The sequence below is a fragment of the Mixophyes fleayi genome, chromosome 3 (genome assembly GCF_038048845.1).
Source record: "Mixophyes fleayi isolate aMixFle1 chromosome 3, aMixFle1.hap1, whole genome shotgun sequence".
Taxonomy (NCBI): Eukaryota; Metazoa; Chordata; class Amphibia; order Anura; family Limnodynastidae; genus Mixophyes; species Mixophyes fleayi.
Genome location: NC_134404.1, coordinates 289,805,722 through 289,825,095, shown reverse-complemented (window position 1 = coordinate 289,825,095; position 19,374 = coordinate 289,805,722). Strand labels below are relative to the sequence as shown.

General features: G+C 40.7%; 1 protein-coding gene across 4 annotated transcripts in view; it reads right to left on the bottom strand.

Moving 5' to 3' along the window:
- Positions 1-19,374, bottom strand: part of ABHD12 (abhydrolase domain containing 12, lysophospholipase) — a 95,769-nt gene that overhangs the window by 71,410 nt on the left and 4,985 nt on the right. The window contains exons 1-2 of one of the 4 annotated variants that reach the window (XM_075203785.1): positions 19,063-19,137; positions 638-725 (exon numbers count right to left, since the gene is read on the bottom strand). The exons of 1 other annotated variant lie outside the window; for it this stretch is intronic. In XM_075203785.1, coding sequence (XP_075059886.1) covers positions 638-687 — 50 coding nt within the window. In that variant the 5' untranslated portion in view covers positions 688-725; positions 19,063-19,137. Of the gene's footprint in view, positions 1-637; positions 726-19,062; positions 19,138-19,374 lie in introns of those variants that run through there. 2 more of the 4 variants (XM_075203784.1, XM_075203787.1) reach the window with 2 other exon arrangements.

The following is a 19,374-nucleotide window of genomic DNA, read 5'->3' as shown; positions in this document are numbered from 1 at the left end:
ATATATAAATGTGTTAGCATGCCCTAAAGGGGCAATTGGCAAATAAAACACATTGTTCAGGCTAGTATTCATCTTTCTATAAAAATAAATATGAAGAATCTCCAGAATAAATAGAACCAATTATTCAACAAGGAAGTAATAGCACTTTGCTCTTTATAATACTGTTGGAATATAAACACACACAAAATAGTGCTGTCTTAATATCAATATCCCATATTGCAGAAACTTTCACTTACAGCAGCAATCCCACACAGAATTTTGTTTTCTTCTTTGAATAGCGAGTTAGCAAACAAATATGGCTGACAGACACAGTAAGTGTGTGACACAGACACAGGCTCTCGGTGTGTCCCACAATAGTTTCTCTGGTATCAGAATTGCAAGCTGCAGGTACTGCTGGCTGATCGGGAAGAAAATTATCCTAAGTAGCCTCCTAAAGTGCCCTAATATAGTAATTTTGATTGTAATATTGACCACTATTTGAAATATTATTATACTGACCCTGAAATCCCTTTTTAAGAGTTATATTTCTGCTATATAAGATATTGATATTAATACAGCGCTATTCTATTCAGTGTGGTTATCTTCTAACCATACGATTTACTCTCCACCAGCACCCCACCTGCACTAATTAACTTACCTTAGTGCTATTCTCAGGCGTCTCTTCATCTTCTGCACTCCTCCCATCATGTTCCTTTAATTATATGGCGCCCCAGATTCTGTAGTGCCTGACATAAATTACATACATGAAGATAGTAAGTATAATACAGGTATGTGGGTACAGTTGAGCAGAAGTATGAATGCATGATTTCAGCATACAATAAAATTTTGCATGACAAGAGACCACTGTGGTAGACAAATAGTGGACAGACACAAGGAGGGCTGGCAAATTTTAGACCGGGGGCAAGACTTGACTCAGCAGCCTATTAGGACGTTTTAAAGGAAAAAAATATAGGTGGCCCAGTAACCCACCCAGCCTGCCCCTGGACAGACACAAGACAGAGTGAAGAGAGGACCGTTTCCACAAGAGCTTACATTCTAGCAGGGGGAGTGGGGTGGGGTGGAGAGAAGGGTGAAGCATAGGGCAATTATTGATTGTGGAATGGAGTGTCCAGGGCAGCAGGAATGGAATGTCCAGTTAGTTAGAGACAGTGGCCGCATGAGGGTTGGGTCTTGAAGAAATGTCCAGGATGTTAAGTGTTAGGCATCTTGGAAGGCCAAGAAACATAGGTGGTCACGTGGTGGGCCGAATGAGCAAGCAGTGTAACGGCGAAAGACCCGGAATAAGGCAGACTTCAATCTCTGGGTCTGGAGGCTGCCTGCTTTAATAGCAGAGGTCCAGGAAGTGAGCTTAGTCTTGTCCCGCTGTTACTAGGGCTCATTCAAAACTGTAGCACCAAGCTTCTTCTTCTCGTAGCTAGTTCCTAGCTCCTCTGTCACAGCATTGTAACATCATGGATTGATGTCTGCAACTCACATGAGTACAGAGAGTCAGGCACCTCCATCTCTCTCTGTGCAGTGCATGATTTAATCCCTCTCCCCTAGGAAAAGGGGCAGTCTCCTCAAGGAGCAGGGCCCACCGGGGATTTCTCCGATACCCCGATGGGCCAGTCCGACTCTGGGTAGAGGTGTACCGAGAATGTTAAAATACAGATAATGATTGTCTTGAAATACATATGTGGTTGCGGTCTATTCACATAGAATTCTGTAGGAAGTTAATTTGCATCGGATAATTTTAAAAGTTCCTTTGATGGAAAAGTGCTCTTAGTCAGTCCTCTATTGAATTAACTGAGCATGCGAGTAGTATCTTTTATTTTTTTTCTCTGTATTATGCTTCTCATGAATGCAAGCAGCACACAGCAAATAATAAATATTTGTATGTAATTATTTATGTATTATTGACCAATGAGTCTAGAAACCATAATATTGTGTGTGACAGATAAATACATAAACAGTATTGCATTATATAATCATTTATTTGTATAGCGCTAATCACATTGCACAGCGCTGTAAAGAGGATATGTTACTATACATATCAGTCCTGCCCCATTGGAGCTTACAATCTAAATTACAGACACACACATGGGCCATATTGTCAGAAATTAATTAACCTACCAATATGTCTTTCAACTGTCAGAGGAAACCCGTGGAGCATGGGGTGAGCATACAAACTCCACAGTTAGGGCCTTGGTCGAAATTGACCTCATGACCCCAGAGCTGTGAGGCAGCAATGCTAACCACTGTGTTAATAAATATTTGATATACTCTTTACAAAACTGTGCAATAGGATTGGCGCTTTATAAATAAATGATACTGATACTGTCCATTTTAATTGGATAGTAGCTCCCAACCAACAGTTACTACTGGATGGAAAATAAAACAACATTTCAACTGACTTTTCATAAAAGTCCCCCTAAATATTATCTTGTGTTTCTTATACGCCAGATCATACCCTGTGCATACCCGATTTGCAGATAAACTCTCACCCCCTAATCCCTTTATGAACCATGTCACAGGAAATGTCTTGTGCACCCTGCCTTATAGTTATGGTGCTATACCAAACAACATTATTGCAAAATAAATCTTTCGCAAACCACTTTTATTATTTTTCCTAAATATGGTGAATTAATTTTGCTAAATGTATGCACAGCAATATATAATACATATTTTAGAATTCACAAGTATGACTGAAATGTTTGAAAATACTCATCCACACAACACACAAAGCTTAAAGAGAGGTTTGTGCAATAAAAAGGTTCTAGGAAAGAGTTAAAATCATTAATATTTTAAATTCATGTAATTGCTTTGTCACGTTCAACCTTTTAAGCAATATGATAACTATGCTAGCCTGTTTTTTGTTTTTTTGAAGGTGCTGAAGAAATAATTTCACCTTCTACAGCTGGAAGTTACACACCCATTACTATTTTTAACATTACTCTCCTCTAAGTCAATTGTGTGTTCCAAGTTTATAGATTGTGATGGAATGCAAGAGTGAAAACAAAAATGCAGAAGAGAGGTTAATCTGGTCTAGCAAGTTGTGCTTTCAGTATAAGACTGCACATAAACAAGAGGAAATTAAAGTCAGGAACGTTATAAAACTACAGGCTTGTGACATCCTTCACGACCAAGAGAATAGCAGTTTCCTTTACATTTTTCAGAACGGTTATAACAATACCACAAACAACAAATAGCTACATTTTGTAGCATAAACATCGTTGAAAAGTATAATCTGTAAATTTATCAAAGAAAAAGATGACACAGAATAGGGTACAGTTTCTTTTCTCACCTCTAGCGTTTCCATTTCATCAGCTTTTAAAACAATTATTTAATTCAAGTAAATTCCATTGATATAATCTATGGAAAATAGACGGCATGTGAGATCCGTGAGATCCCAAGGGTAGGTGAAATGTGCGGAGGGGTACAGCGTATTGTGTCATTTTGCCCCCGCAATTGCTTAATTTCACCGCGGGACGGCCAAAATGTTGAATCCTGTCGTGGAAGCCCCCATCCCGCACACTTCACTAGGAAGTAGGGAATGGAGGGAATGGAGAGACCTGCCCGGAATTAGGGATTTTCCTGACAATCCGGAAGAGTGGGCAAGTATGGGTAGATCTGGGGTTTTTTTGGTACGCAGATACGTTTGTTTACAAGAAGTACTAAGAAATGAAGGTTAAAGAATCAGATAAGGTTGGAAAAGACCAGCACTTTGAACGTGTACATGTCCTTCAACTGCAAACAAGTGGCTTCTATTAAATCTAGACTATCCACACATATACAGTATTTTGCCAATACAACATGGTACCTGTGATCTCTAGAAGAGAGGCAGAGTAATTTGTGGATAACCAACACTGCTATGGACATTAGATTGTCTTGCCTTTGCCTCCCATTTTAAAACAATATACTTCTGCAACGACTCGGTCCATCTAGGTTGCAAGTAGCTTGGTGATTTTACAGGGGAGAGACAGACCATATAACTTATTTACCAACAATGGATGCAGGTATAGAATTTGCACAAAACCATAGCAACAAGGCACTTATGGAGTTTATATGTTCTCTAAGTTGATCATGTGGGTTTCATCCAGTTTGTTCCCACAGTGCAAAAACACACTGGTAGGTCAGTTGTCTTCTGACAAAAGTGAAGTGTGTGTATATGTATTTAGACTATAAGTTCAGGGGCAGGGCCTCATATGAACGATTAAACATTCTCTGTACAGCACTGCATAATATGGTAGTACCATAAAAATAAAAAAACACCTTCTTTTGACAAAAGCTAACGGCTGCTCGATGGGTGTGGTTCAGTGCAAATTTTGCCCTAAAATACAGTAAATGCGCCCTACAATTTAGTGCCAACGTATTGTTATGGAGTATATGATGGGAGATATAGGTCTCTGCCTTAATCACTGCAGGCTGTACATCCCTTACCAGGGCAGCAGTTTAAAGAGGAAGCCACAACATGGGTTCTGGGGATCCGAGCAGAAACATACATTTAAAAAAAAAAAATAAAAAAAAAAACACAACAAAAAAGAAACAAAAACACAAAATCAATAAAAAGGAAGTTTGGGGCAGATTCAATTCTAAAAAACATTGCCGCATAGTGTCCCGGGAACGGCCGTGAGACACTACGCGGCCTTTATTTAGTGAAGGTACCTCTCACTTTTGAGAGGTACATTCACTAAATACGAGCAAAAGTAAGAGTGGCTTTTTTTTTTACCATATAAAACGGTAATAAAGCGCGGCCACAGTGTTCTCATGAACATTGCGGCCAATTGAATCGGCCCCATTGAGTGCAGACATTTTTCTTTTTGGGTTTACAAACATTTCTAGAAAAAAATAGGATTTTTGTACTTACCGTAAAATCTCTCTTTGAACACGATTTGGGGGACACTGATCACCGAAGGGGTATAAAGGGCGCCGTGGGAGTAAAAAACTAGTCTAGTCTGTTCCCCTCCTCTCTATGCTCTCTCCACAGGAAGACCTCAGGTTATTTACTAACCAAGCACCAAGAGAGGGAGAAAACAAACACACAACAGAACTGTCAGAACAAAGGGTGGGAGCACAGTGTCCCCCAACTCGTGTTCAGAGTAAAAGATTTTTACGGCAAGTACAAAAATACAAATTTTCTCTTTCACACCAGCTGAGGGACACTGATCACCTTGGGGATGTTCCAAAGCTGCCCCTATGGGTGGGAATGTTTAGAATGAGTGGCACGTAAAACTTTAGGCCCAACACTTGCGCCTTTTGACGCAATGACATGGAAACGATAAAACCTGGTTAATGTATGAACAGAAGAGCAAGTAGCTGGCCTACACAACTGATCAGCCGAGGCCCCTAGCCGCGCCGCCCAAGAGGCGCAAACCGACCTGTCAGGGGTTTCTATGATCAGACAAAACACAGACACTTCATGTATAAGCGTTATTACAAATTTAATAAAAAAAAATTAAAACATTCATTACCCATTAAATATAGTATCTAGTTTTTTTTTCTAGTTTTTCCTTTCCCCTATTAAGGACTGCAAAATATTCATGGGAGCAACCCATAATCTTTTAAACATTACAAGTGGAGGATAAACAGAGATTGAACACTACATTTTGAAGCCTTGTCTGATTACAGCTTAGAAAATGCTACATGCACATAGACCATACGCATGTGGTTGGATTTACACCCTGTTCTCCGTAAATGCTTCTTTCATTCACATTTAACTTTTCAATCTTATTTAATCATGTGTCATAAGATCACATTTTGTGAAGCAGATCTGGACAACTGCTTTACCAGCAGCCTCAAAGGAAAATGTTTAGACATTTTAAAAGATATTTTAAATACAGCATTTAAAAATTAAAAATGCAGCACAAACTATTATTTTTCCAGGAGCCCCTTCACTTTTCATGGCACCATTGCGTTCTATAGTGATAGAACAGTATAAATAATAGCCATAAACAGGGTGGGTTCTGAGGAAAGAGGGGGTGTGGGTAGATTAAAGAGGGGAGTTTAAGAAAAGGTGATCTTTCACTTACAGCAGTATCTTGTACTACCACCTCCTAGCATCATACTCATCTCCCCAACCACCGCCTTCTCCCTTGTGTAGCTTTCTGTGGCCTCTCCCTTGCATCCCAATGCAAAGTGTGATGAAGTACCATCATTACACTCAATTGTGTTATATGATATTAATCAGACTGGGTGCATTATGCTGTGGGCCTCACATGAAGACTTTCCAGGTTGCTGGTGGCCTGTTGGCAGCTTGTTGCCCATCACCTTTACATTGTAAAACAATACTGACTAATTTAATATAGTTACAGCAGACCAAACCAAGCTTATCGAATCCAATTACTTTTATTGCGATTTTCTCCAATAGGCAAATGGAATGTACCTGTCCATTTAAATGAAATATGAATTGAAAATTTATGTAGTACATTTTAAAAAAATAATTAAGAAAAAAAAATGTCCCCATGGTTAAATAAGAGTGAGCGAGGGAACAGTTGATAAGGTGATGTAACCAAGGAGCATGTACAAATGGTAGACACGTTACTGTATCTAAGAAACACCCAGGCACACAAGTTACAAGCTGCTCCCAATGCACACAACTCTTATGCACACGCAGCTACAGCTACCTGTGTGTAACAGAAAATGCCAAAGTCCTCTCCTTGGAACAATAGAGTTCTATATCATAAGAAGAACGTGTATTTTTTTATACTCTAGTACTTTTGATGTGCATAACAATAAACATACACATGTTTTATGTTAACATGATTTGGACAGGACTAAGGAGATTTTCAAGGGGAGAGTTGCTGAAATGGCTATTTAAAAATGTGCACTTGAGTGGCCCAGAGGGTAAGAGATTTTTATTGTGATTTGATCACATTTAATGATATTTTACCATTATTGCTACAGAATGATCCAAAACAAATACAATTTAATCACAAATATTTGTGATGGGTAATCTAAGGCAACAATGTTGATCACCCACTTGTACGTAATTATATCACTGACTGTGTGGGTAGATTGAATAGTCAGTGTATTTTTTAAGTGCATCATATTTAGATCCGAAGTGTGTTAAAATCATTCAATCAATATCTTTAGATTTAGTGTACATATTCATATAATCTATGTGTGTGTGAACAGCCTTATCTAACACCAGGAAGAAAGGTTACGCTTACATTTCCAACCAAACTCCAACCAAAATACATTGCAGGCCGATATTCACCACAGCAAGGACAGCCTTAACACTGAACCCAATCAAGGTACTATTGGCAGTCAATGTGGCAACATCATAGAGTGGGGGTAATAGTCTTGTAGGCATGGTGCAATGGTTGCCTATTGAGATATATAGGTGCCATTTAGTGGCTGTGGCATGAAATAACTATATATTGGGCACTAGACATGATAACATAAGGGGTGGGCATTTGGATTTTACATGTTGGGCATTAGGATGTACTGTATAAGCTTAATACTGGACTGTATATTAAAGTCTGGCAGAAGCAGTGGCGGATCCAGGGGGGGGGGGGTGATCGCCCCCCCTTAGCAGGGGCTTGCTGCCGGCGGCTGCACACTATGTGCAGATCCGTTCAGCAGAGAGAGTTAGGGAGAGAGTCCTGCCCAACTGCTCTGATTGACACAATTAGAGCAGCCGGGCAGGACTCTCTCCCTAACTCTCTCTGCTGAACGGATCTGCACATAGTGTGCAGCCGTCAGCAGCCTTAGGTGTCAAAAATGGGGCGGGGCTAAATCGCCCCCTGTACAATTAACTTCTGGATCCGCCCCTGGGCAGAAGGGGCTGGAAAATGCTAACTGATCACTATAGGGAGTATAAGGGTAATGCATTGGGGGGTGGCAAGAGGGAAGAAGTGTGAAAATGGTCTGAAGCATAGGGATAATCCCACTTGAAATGTATTCTGCACTTTTGGGCAACTGAACAGAATAGATCTATAGACTGAAGGGTAGGGGTATGGCCAAATGTGGCTTATATGCAGCTGTGCAGAGCAGATCCTGTAACATTGGGTTTTTCCCCCCCATACCCAACCAACTGGAAAAGTCTGTACTCACCCTCAAAAACAGTCTGATTTTTTTTATTAGGTCAAGATCATGGCTGATCCCATCGCAGCTGCCAGAAATCCTGTCAACCTTGTGCCACTGACAGCCAAGTACAGCTATCAATGCACAGCAGTGTGCTACTGCACCCTACTGTCTTCCTTCATCAATGTCTCCTGCTCCAGGCCCTTGCCCTCACTTCTGATGATCGCACAGTCCAGTGTTCTTCCCAGATAATTTTACAAGCCGGGTGGCATTAAGAACCAATCTGTGTGGGCAGTTTAATACTTTGCAATAATAATGAAAACTGTTGGAGGTTATTGCCAGGACTGGTCAGACTGGTGGTCAGTGGTCTAACACACTCTGCTGGCTGTAGTGCTCACATTGTGTCTGTTATAGGAAGAGAAACAAAGTTTTATTCTATTAAAATAGGACTCTGTTGGGCTCCAAGAGCCGGGTGGTAAGTAAAAACAGCTGGGTGGAAATAGGTGCTGGGGAGAACTCTGCAGCCACTAGGCCACAGCAATTTATATACATACATTTAGCCAGAGATTGCTCCCGATGTGCACATAAGATTACACCGTGCTGCCATTGGTCACTTACTACTCTTTGCAGGGCCCTCCTCACTTATAAAGTATTAGGGCCCCAAACCTACTGGCAAGTCTTCCTTCCAACCAACACCTACAGCACCCTCACTCTCACACACATGTCAGCAGTTACAATTGACAGAAACATACATCTACAATCTCAGTGCAATTCCCAGGTCACATTCTCCACCTACAACTGCAGTGTTTGACAGCCAGTCTCAGTTTATAACACATGTGCTGTAGAGTGGTGAGATTTTGATTCAGGGGTATCTCTTCAACCCTGCTTTTTGTAAGACCTCATGTGAACCCAGGCCTACATGGCCATCTCTACTCACCTTCACTGTAGAGAAAGCTCATCCTCTCCTTAAAACAGGCCTGTCCAACCTGCGGCCCTCCAGGTGTTGTGAAACTACAAGCCCCAGCATGCTTTGCCAGTAGACAACCTGTTGATAGCTGGAAGGGCATGCTGGGACTTGTAGTTTCACAACATCTGGAGGGCCGCAGGTTGGACAGGCTTGCCTTAAAATATCAGCAATAAGTGCCATTTAATGAAGACCTGCAGTGATAACACCCAGTCACACAAATTACAAGCTGCTCCCGATGCACACACCTCTTATGCTCACACAGCTACAGCTACCTTCTGTTAAAAAGGCCAAAGTCCTCTCCTTGTTCTATAAAATCATAAGAAAAAGTTGTATTTTGTTTTTTAGTTTAATACTTTTGATGTGTGTAAAAATAAACATACAAAATGTTAACAGATGATTTCAACAGGACTAAGGAGAATTTCAAGGGGAGAATTTCTGAAATGGCTATTTAAATATGTGCACTTGAGTGGCCAGATGGTATGAGATCTTTATTGCGATTTGATCACATTTAATGATATTTTACCATTATTGCTACAAAATGATCTAAAACAAATACAATTTAATCACAAATGTGTTTGTCAAGGGTAATCTGAGGTAACAATGTTGATCACCCAGTTGTACTTAAATATATCACTGAGTGTGAGGGCAGATTTACTCATCGGTGTATTTTTAAAATTTCAAGTACATTGAATGATTTCCACACACTTCAGATCTAAATACAAATCAAGAACTTTAGATTTAGGGGCAGATTCAATTCCCTGCGTTGTTGTATCACATTATTATCTTTACTACAGTAATTTCAAAGCTGAAATCAATGTAGTAACAGTAATAATGCTATTACCGTAGTAAGGGTAATAGTGTGCGGCCCACAATGTGGGGAATTGTATCTGCCCCTTAGTGTACTTATTCATGTAATCTATGTGCGTGTGGGCATCTTTACCTAACATATATGTTTTCCTGTTTATTTGGAAGCTATTGTCTTGTAGAGCCAAATGCCAGTCACCTGCCCATTTTTCTAATAACCAGGAAGAAAGGTTAAGGCTACATTTCATATGATGAATTCCAACCAATTGAAGCTCATTGCAACCCCCAGGTCATATTCTCTACCTGGAACTGCAGTGTTTGACAGCCAACACTGTCAAACACTGCATTTTATAACAAGTGTGCTGTAAAGTGGCGAGATTTTGTAGTAGGAAAGGCACAAATTTCAACAGTGATATCACTAGTGAAAATATATGCAACATGTCCAGGGACAATCAACCTATGCAATTAGAAATCAATCTTCAACATAGACGAGGGTCTTACCCATGGTGCACCGCACCCAGCCTGGTGGCCACAATGGAGGAGCATGGCCTCCGATTCGGTAAAATTAATTTTCTAGCCTGAGAGAAGGCCATACTTATCTATGAGGCTATATAGTGCGGGCAAAGAGTCCTGGGGATTCGTGTGAGAGAGCGGAGTATGTCATCAGCAAAGAGGGAGACCTTAAATTTATGGGGTCCCACCTCCACAACTGTTGTCAAAGTCGTCTGCCTAATCATTGCTGCCAAGGGCTCTATAACAAGCGTAAAGATTAGGGGTGATAGAGGGCATCCCTGCGTCGTCCTGTTGGAAAGTGAGAGGGGGTCGGATAATGAGCCATTAACCAGAACCCTAGCAGTGGGGAAGTTGTAAAGGGCAGAGACCCCCTTCAGAAATTCAGCCTAGAAGCCATAAGCCTTCAGGACATGAAACAAAGTCCAAAGAGATCCTGTCGAATGCCTTCTCGGCATCTAGAGAGAGCAGCATAGCTGGGAGATGTCGCTGGTTGATTATTTGGACTAAGTCTATCGTGTGCTGGGTACTATCCCTAGCCTGACAGCCTGGGATAAATCCCACCTAATCGTAGTGGATCAGATCCGGGAGGACACTGTTCAAATAAATGGCCAGGATCTTTGCGTATATCTTAACATCTACATTAAGGAGGGAGATAGAACTGTAGCTTGCGCAATCTTTAGGGTCCTTCCACTCCTAATGTATGACTACAAGGCTCCTTGTAAGGCAGCGTTGAACAAGGTGTGGAGATGGGAGACCATGGTCCGAATGAATCTCTTGTAGTAGGCCACAGTAAAGCCGTCCGAGCCCTGAGCCTTAAGGCCCAAAAGCCCTCTAATAGCCTCCAGTATTTACTCTGACGTAATCTCCTCATTTAGTTGCTGGACCGAGCTACAGGAGAGTGCAGGGAGATTCGCTTGTCTCATAAACGCTGCAATAGCTTCAGCCCGGGGGGTGACCACAACTTTTTGCTTCCATCACTCTCCAATATACCAATGTCCAGATATCAGAAATCTCTCTTGAAGAATCTAAACAATGCTGCAAAAGCATTGTTTCCGGCTTACTGAAGATCTCCTTTTAACCCATAGGTTAGGGAATGGTTTGATAGCATTGACTTCTTTATGTCAACTGATGACGTAGCTATGGCTGCATAGAGGATCTACCTAATACTCCGCACATATGACCCCACAGATTGCCCCCTCACAGGCCAGAACTCATCTTCCTAAATATATTATAATAAATATATACACACACACACATCATATACCATTTGCAACCTTTTGTGATACAAAATGGGTCGTTCTGAAGAGCTCAGTGACTTCAAGCATGGTACTGTGATAGGATGCCACCTTTACAATAAGACGGTTCGTGAAATTTCATCCCTGCTGGATATTCCACGGTCAACTGTGATATTATTAGACAGTTAGTGAAAGCATTTAGGAACAACAGCAACTCAGCCACGAGGCGGAAGACCACGTAAAATCACAGAGCGGGGTCAAAGACTGCTAAAGCACATGGTGCATAAAAGTCACCAACGCTCTGCTGATTCCATAGCTGAAGAGTTCTGAACTTCCACTGGCATTAATGTAAGCACAAAGATGTGCAGCAGGAGTTTAATGGAATGGGTTTCCATGACCAAGCAGCTGCATGCAAGCCTAACATCACCAAGACCAATGCCAAGCGTCGGATGGAGTGGTGTAAAGCACGGAGACACTGGACTGTTGAGCAGTGGAAACATGTTCTGTGGAGTGATGAATCATGTTTCTCTGTGTGGCAGTCAGATGGGCGAGTCTGGGTTTGGCGGATGCCGGAAGAACGTTACCTGCCTGACTGCATTAGGCCAACTGTGAAGTTTGGTGGAGGAGGGATAATAGTTTGGGGGTGTTCTTCAGGGTTTGGTCTAGGCCCCTTATCTTCAGTGAATGGCAATCTTAATGCTTCAGCATACCAAGTCATTTTGGACAATGCTATACTTCCAACTTTGTGGCAACAGTTTGGACAAGGCCCTATTCCAACATGACTGTGCCCCAGTGCACAAGTCAAGTACTACAAAGACATGGTTTGATAAGCTCGGTTTGGAGGAACTTGACTGGTCAACACAGAGCCCTGACTGCAACCCCATCAAACACTTTTTGGATGAACTGGAGCAGAGATTGCGAGCCAGGCCTACTCGTCCAACATCAGTGCCTGACCTCATAAATGCTCTACAGAATGAATGGGCACAGATTCTCACAGAAATACTTCAACATCTTGTGGAAAGCCTTCCAAGAAGAGTGGAAGCTGTTTTCACTGCAAAAGGGGACCAACTCCATATTAAAGTATATGTATTTCAATACAATGTCATTACAGTCCCTGTTGGTATAACGGTCAAGCGTCAGAATATTTTTGTCCATATAGTGTGTGTGTGTGTGTGTATAATATTTTTACACACACACACACAGACATACAAATACATACTTTGCTTTTCCACACTACACAGGGTCCACTTAATCTACATACACTATATGGCCAATGCGCTTTAGAAGTCGCTGACCCCGCTCTGTGATTTTACGTGGTCTTCCGCTTCATGGCCGAGTTGCTGTTGTTCCTAAACGCTTCCACTTTCTAATAATATCATTTACTGTTGAACGTGGAATATCCAACAGAGATGAAATTTCACGAACTGTCGAATTGTAAAGGTGGCAACCTATCACAGTACCACGCTTGAAGTCACTGAGCTCTTCAGAACGGCCAATTTTGTATCACAAATGTTTGCAAATGGAGACTGCAGGGCTAGGTGCTTGATTTTATACACCTCTGGCAATGGGTCGGATTGAAACACCTCAATTCACTAATTAACAGGTATGGCCAAATACTTTTGTCTGTATAGTGTATAAGCAAAACCGAAGTAGCTTAGTCAGTTATTACTGTGGTGGATAACAATTGGGTTATTTCCAATACCCATCACTTCGTGGCTCCCTACTGATTTAAGGCAAGTGTAACTCAATCTCTCAATTACTTTTGGTGCTCCCAGACATCTTGGTCTATATGTTGGGCATTCTCCTCCCTACCTTGTCCCCCATTTCCTCCTCTCCTTAAATTTGTCTTAAGATGTTGCATTGCTGTTCTAACTTGGGGGACATAATACTAATAACAGCTTGTTATCACTTGCTAAAACTCCCTACTTCAACTAGATGCCCAACTTAATTTTCCCACTAACTGGACAAGGCCTGACTTGCCACCTCATAAAAAAGGTCCACGTAGTCTCAAACTCCAAAACTGAAGTGCAGGGTTAGCGAGCCTACCAGGAGGGACTTCACCTTTTACTTCCCACTGAATGATGTCCACATGCAATATGATATGATCTGCCTGAGCTCAGACCCAGGCCAAAATCTAATTTATATCACAATAATCACATGTACCTGGTCAGATTATTGTGAATGTTTTTGTCCCCCCCCCCTCCCCTCTCCTCTCCTCTCCCCCCCCATCTCCTCTCCTCTCCCTATTAGAGGGCAGATCCAGCCTTGCAGCTTTAGTGAATTCTCCTCCATGTTGCTGCGGGATGTTCACAAGGCTGTAATCTGGGACAGTTTAATTCCACTGTGTATGCAAAGAAGCAAAGGTGGTGGAAAATTGTTGCACTGAACAAATCAGACTCCTAGATCTAAAACATAGAATCCTCCAGTTCCAAAGAGGACTCTATAAAGTTTACCACAGCCAGGGGAAAATTAAATCTCATTAACAACCAGAGCGGAAACAGCCCAAGTGGCTTAACCAATCTTTCTATGAATAAGGTGAAAAGGTGGAGAGACTGTTAGGCAAATTTTTTCAAAATCCTAAAAGACCTGACTGTCTGGTGGAAAGAGACTCCAAGCGGTATATTTACTAAACTGCATGCTTGAGATGTTGCCTTTAGCAACCAATCAAATTTTAGTTATCATTTATTTAGTACATTCTACAAAATGACAGCTAGAATCTCATTGGTTGCTATCTCCACTTTTCAAACCAGCAGTTTAGTAAATTCACCCCCAAGAATGAGTTTTCCAACTTTTCAACACCCAACTACTAATGAGGTTAGAGGGCTCCCACATGTTAGAAACCACTATGTGGCCTCTCATTCAAGCCCAGCGGTTGCATGATTCTCCCTGAAACACATTCTGGCATGGGTTGAACTGGAAACATCACAGTGGTAACCTACTTGACTTCTGCACTAGTCATTCCCAACAAAAGATCAGCAATAACCGATTTCCACAAAGTCATTAACTTCTCACTATCCATCTCTCCACAGTCACACAAGCTCTCCCCCGGACACCCCCTGTTATGCTTACTTCAAAGAAGGGTATCAGGATGGTAGTAGACATCTAGGAAGGGAATAAAGGGAATAAAAGAAAAGTGCCTCTGAGCACTTTACAACAAACATGATAGGTCCCACAGGCAAGACCCTTTAATGCATATACAAGTATTTCTCTCGTACCCTATTCTCCTCCTACTATTTGACATTATCTAATGAGATACTTAGGAAGCAGTGGTGCTTATATGGTGAAAATGGTGTTTTTGATGCATATACGAGATGTGGAGTTTGTGCAGTGGCAAAGTGATTTAACAGTGGTGATGTTTGTACAGGAGCAGCAATAGTTGCAGTTCTGTGCAGAATGGGAGTTGTGTTGGGAATTCTAATGGAGTCTGGGACACATACACAGACAAGTGTTTAAGGTATTTATATGCAAACAAAACAGGTAAACCAGAAACTGCTTTTGTAAATGATTAATGGATAAGATTAGTTATTACAATGGTTATACTATATTTATCTTTGTTAGTAGCCCCTCTTTTACTGTATCTAAACAAATCTCATAAGTATGTCCAGAGGTAGTGTCTTTGATTTCTATAGAGCAGATCTACTTCCCGAGATGGCTTTTCCACGGGTTTTTAGACCTTTTCTTATAAAAAAAAGCCCAGACTCAGTGGCGGATCCAGGGGGGGGGGGGGGGGGGGGCTAGGGGCCCCCCCCCCCTAGCAGAGACTTGCTGCCGGCAGCTGCACAGTATGTTCAGGTCCGCTCAGCAGGGACAGTGTGCTGCCCGGCTGCTCTGATTGTGTTTTAAACACAATCAGAGCAGCCAAACAGCACACTGTCCCTGCCTGTCACTGCTGAGCGGACCTGCACATAGTGTGCAGCCGCCGGCAGCCTTAGGTGTCAGAAAGGGGGCGGGGCCTAAATCGCCCGAGGTACAGTTTTCTAGATCCGCCCCTGCCCAGACTAACCCAATTCTGTGTATTCTTTTTTTTTTTGGGAATAAAAATTGCAGTCGTTTTTATAGGTGAAAAACAGAGGGAGGGAAACAGACATATCGTGTGAGTCAAAACAAAAATTTATTTCCAGCGAACATAGATAATAATGTTTTTAGCTATATGTTATCAAGAAGACTTAAGTGTAGAGAAAGAGAAATGGGAAAGTAAGGAGGGAAAGGAAGGGAGGGAAATTCACTAGCCAAGGGAGTGAGAGAAGGAGGATAAAGAAGCTGAATAACAAAATAGGACTAAGAGAAATAGTAAAACGCTAAAGCTCTTAGAATGCTAGGGGGGGGGGAGCCTGTAATACTCAGTACACTACTGAATTGGACAGGGATATGACACCGAATTCTGGTAACATATTCCATGTGATAAACCTGTCATGTACGATTAATCAGATGGAAGAAGAGGCGGTTCTGGGGTTTTCCAGAAGAGGGCAATTTGGCACCTCATGGCACTAAGAATGTGCTTAGTGAGTTTCTAGGTGTGTTTCGGAACCTTTGTAACCGAGCAAGGAAGTAGAAAGAGCGAGAGAGGGAGGGAGGAAGAGAAATCAGAGTGATATTGAAATTTAAGCGATGGATAGATTTCCAGAAAGGAAGTAGTATAGGACAGTGCCAATTCTGTGCATTCCTATGTATTTGATACATATATTTTATATTAGCCTTAGAGCACCAGTGACCAGAGTACATGTCCTTCCCTCCTCCCATAGTCAATTATACTCCCCTCCCCCACCTACACTAATCATGGGTTCACAATACTTCAGAGTCACTATGGCTCCATTTTTCTGTACTATGTTAGACCTTGGCTTAGAGTTTCTAGTAAAAATGTATGTTTATCCTGTAGTATTGTTCTTATACTGTACATGTGCAGCTGTGTCCATCTCTATGTGAAAATGACAATAAAGAGATGTAAGGTGGAAGGGCAGAACTCCCCCATTTAGGTTAACAAGCATTTTGCTTTATTTTATATTAAAAACTGGTTCCAAAATACCTGTACTTTATTCTTTCCAAGTAGGAAAGATCACAACCAAGTTAAAAAACAAAAACTTAGAAAGTTAGAAGTAAGTAAACAACCACCAGTATGAAAGCGTAAAATTTCAGGGCAACAGGATTTGATTAAAATGTACAATATTTACCAACTTATGGTCATATAGATTTAGATGGTAAACATGATGCAATTTCAGGACTGATGTCCAGTATGTGTCACCCACTTGGGTTAATCAGATTTGTCAGACTCCTTCAATGGAACAAACATTTTACCATCTATTTTGGGCATTATGTTTTCTTGGTTACTCACAACTGAAAGCAAGCCAAAGAAAGTTTTACACATTACAATGGGCAGTTCTCTCGTGCTAACTAGAAAGTGCTTTAATAATCAGTCATAACTAGGTATTAATATAGTCGCTTCGACACCTGTAAAAAGTGCTCAGCATGTGTGATCTCTTCTTATTCATTTATACAGTGTAAGCATACTCCACAGACCTTTACAACCGGGAACACACACAGCAGTGATACAAGATTGTTTATTAACAAACAAATAAGGAATAGCCCTGCTTGCAAGCTTACAATTTAGGAAAACAGGAGTTTGACTCAAGGTTAAGTGTCACATATTGCATATTGGTCCAGACAGTTTGCTACATAATCCAGTTACACGGCACGTTTGATTTGGGGGTCAGTAGGCTGAGTATAGAAAGAGAATAAATGTAAATTTTGAGAGAATTATGTAGAGGTGTATTAACCAGGTAGAATAGATTAAGACGACCATTTGGGAATTGGATGAGCTTGCTTAAATAAAAGGCGAGTGTTTAGGGGACACTTGAAAGTTTGAATGCTAAAGGAAAGACTTGTTATTCGAGGTAGGGAATTCCACAGAGCGGGTGCATTTAGAATTATTTATTTATTCATTTTACTATTGACATCACCTGTGCTAAATTCATTCACATCAACATGGTAACTGTAATAGTAAATTAAGTTTAGGAGCAGATCATTTTGTACCAGTTTGAAGGTGTTATGTTGAGGGGTCTGCTAATATTATCTCTCCTCTCCCTCGCCAGGGAGAGGAGATGTTGCCTATAGCACCAATCAGATTCTAGCTTGCATTTATTTAGTGCACTCTACAAAATGATAGCTAAAATCTAATTGGTTGCAACATCTACTCCTTTTTCAAACCCACAGTTTAGTAAATATACCCCCAGGTCTCTGTGTATTCTTTATCCTACCTCCTTCAGAAAGGCAGGAGGGAGAGAAAAATAAAAAAACATACAATAAATAGTTCTTTAGACAGAGCCAAAAGTATGGTTATTTAAGAAAGATTTGTTGTTTTTATCAGACTCCAATTTAATTTCTGAACACTAAACACACACATACTACAAGAGTTGTACAATTGGGGATTGGATTGTATTGTGTAAAAGCCCCAGGTTAAATTTCACTAGATTGATCAAAGTGAATTGTTGGTTGGCTGGTATGGTTTAGTGCACCAGTGTATGTTATTATTAAAGAAAGCCTAGTTTTATTTGTCTCCATACAGGTGTTCTTAGCTCCAACACATGTAAACAGTAAATATGTGAACAAAAACTGTGTAATGTCAAATTGGGTGGAATCACTAAATTCAATCTCTTGCATACTACCAATCAAGCTCTTCCAGATTATTGCAATAGTAATATAATTAGACAAAACGTGTACATATTCCAGCTACGGGTATATAGATATATTGAGAGTAGTAAACCGTGATAGACAGTTACAAAACAGAGAAGAGTCAAAACAACAAAAAATAAAATAAAAAGGCAAGTCATACAAATTATGCCAATACAAAAAGGGCGAGTATGATTTTGTAGCGTTTATTGGGTGTGCAGACAATTTTAAAGATTTAAAAGGTCTATATAACAATGTTCCCAATGAAAATATGTTCAGGTGCTGGCTACCACAGTCATGAATCTCTACTGCCATCTTCCTTTTAACAAGGTATTTCAAATGTTAATTCTTGTACATTGTTGAGGATTGCCTGTAATTTATTTGTTCAACCTTACAATGATGTCAATTTCAATCTGACCTACTAGCATAGTTAGTGACTTTAATAATATGACAGTATGTCAAACTAGTATTTTGTACATACTCACTAGACTTTTTTTCAACCATTGACCAAATTAAAGTATCACTGTTATTATAGAAATTAATTTTGTTTTCTGTATGCAATTGTTTCTACTTTAACATCCCAGTAAAAAGTAACAGGTGCACACTGTAAGCTACATTTATAAAGATGTTCTTGCAGTTTGAAGTTAGACAGAATTAAACTGTAAATGAGCTGTGTTGTGAAATCACATGGCAAGTCACCAAACTGAAGAATTCGCAAATCTGCTTCAAAGGCTGACAATAACATTCTGGACTTGAATCGCAGCTTTTACAGCATGCTTGTACTTCTGTCATCTTATAAACAAATGATTTTGGGCTAAGAAACCTGTCGAAATCCCTGTATTAATACCCCAGTCCTCTAAGTGATTCAAAACTTACCTTGTAATGCTGGGTCCCTATTTACCGCTTTACTGGACCAAGCTTTGGCAGACAAGTGTGCTTCTGTCCATGAGACTGAGATTCCAGAGCTTAATGGGAGATCGGAAAAGTGCCCCAAAATGACTCTACCCCTTTTGTGAGCTACAGTCCTCTCATAATACAGGGCGGGAGATCTACAAGACTGCAGCTGCAGGGTAAAATGAAATACACAGAAATGTGCCCAAACACACTGTTCTAGAAATAGAAAAAAGTGATTGTTTAAGACTGCGTCATTTCAGTGTAAATGTCACAGCTATGTTCTTGCACAACTGT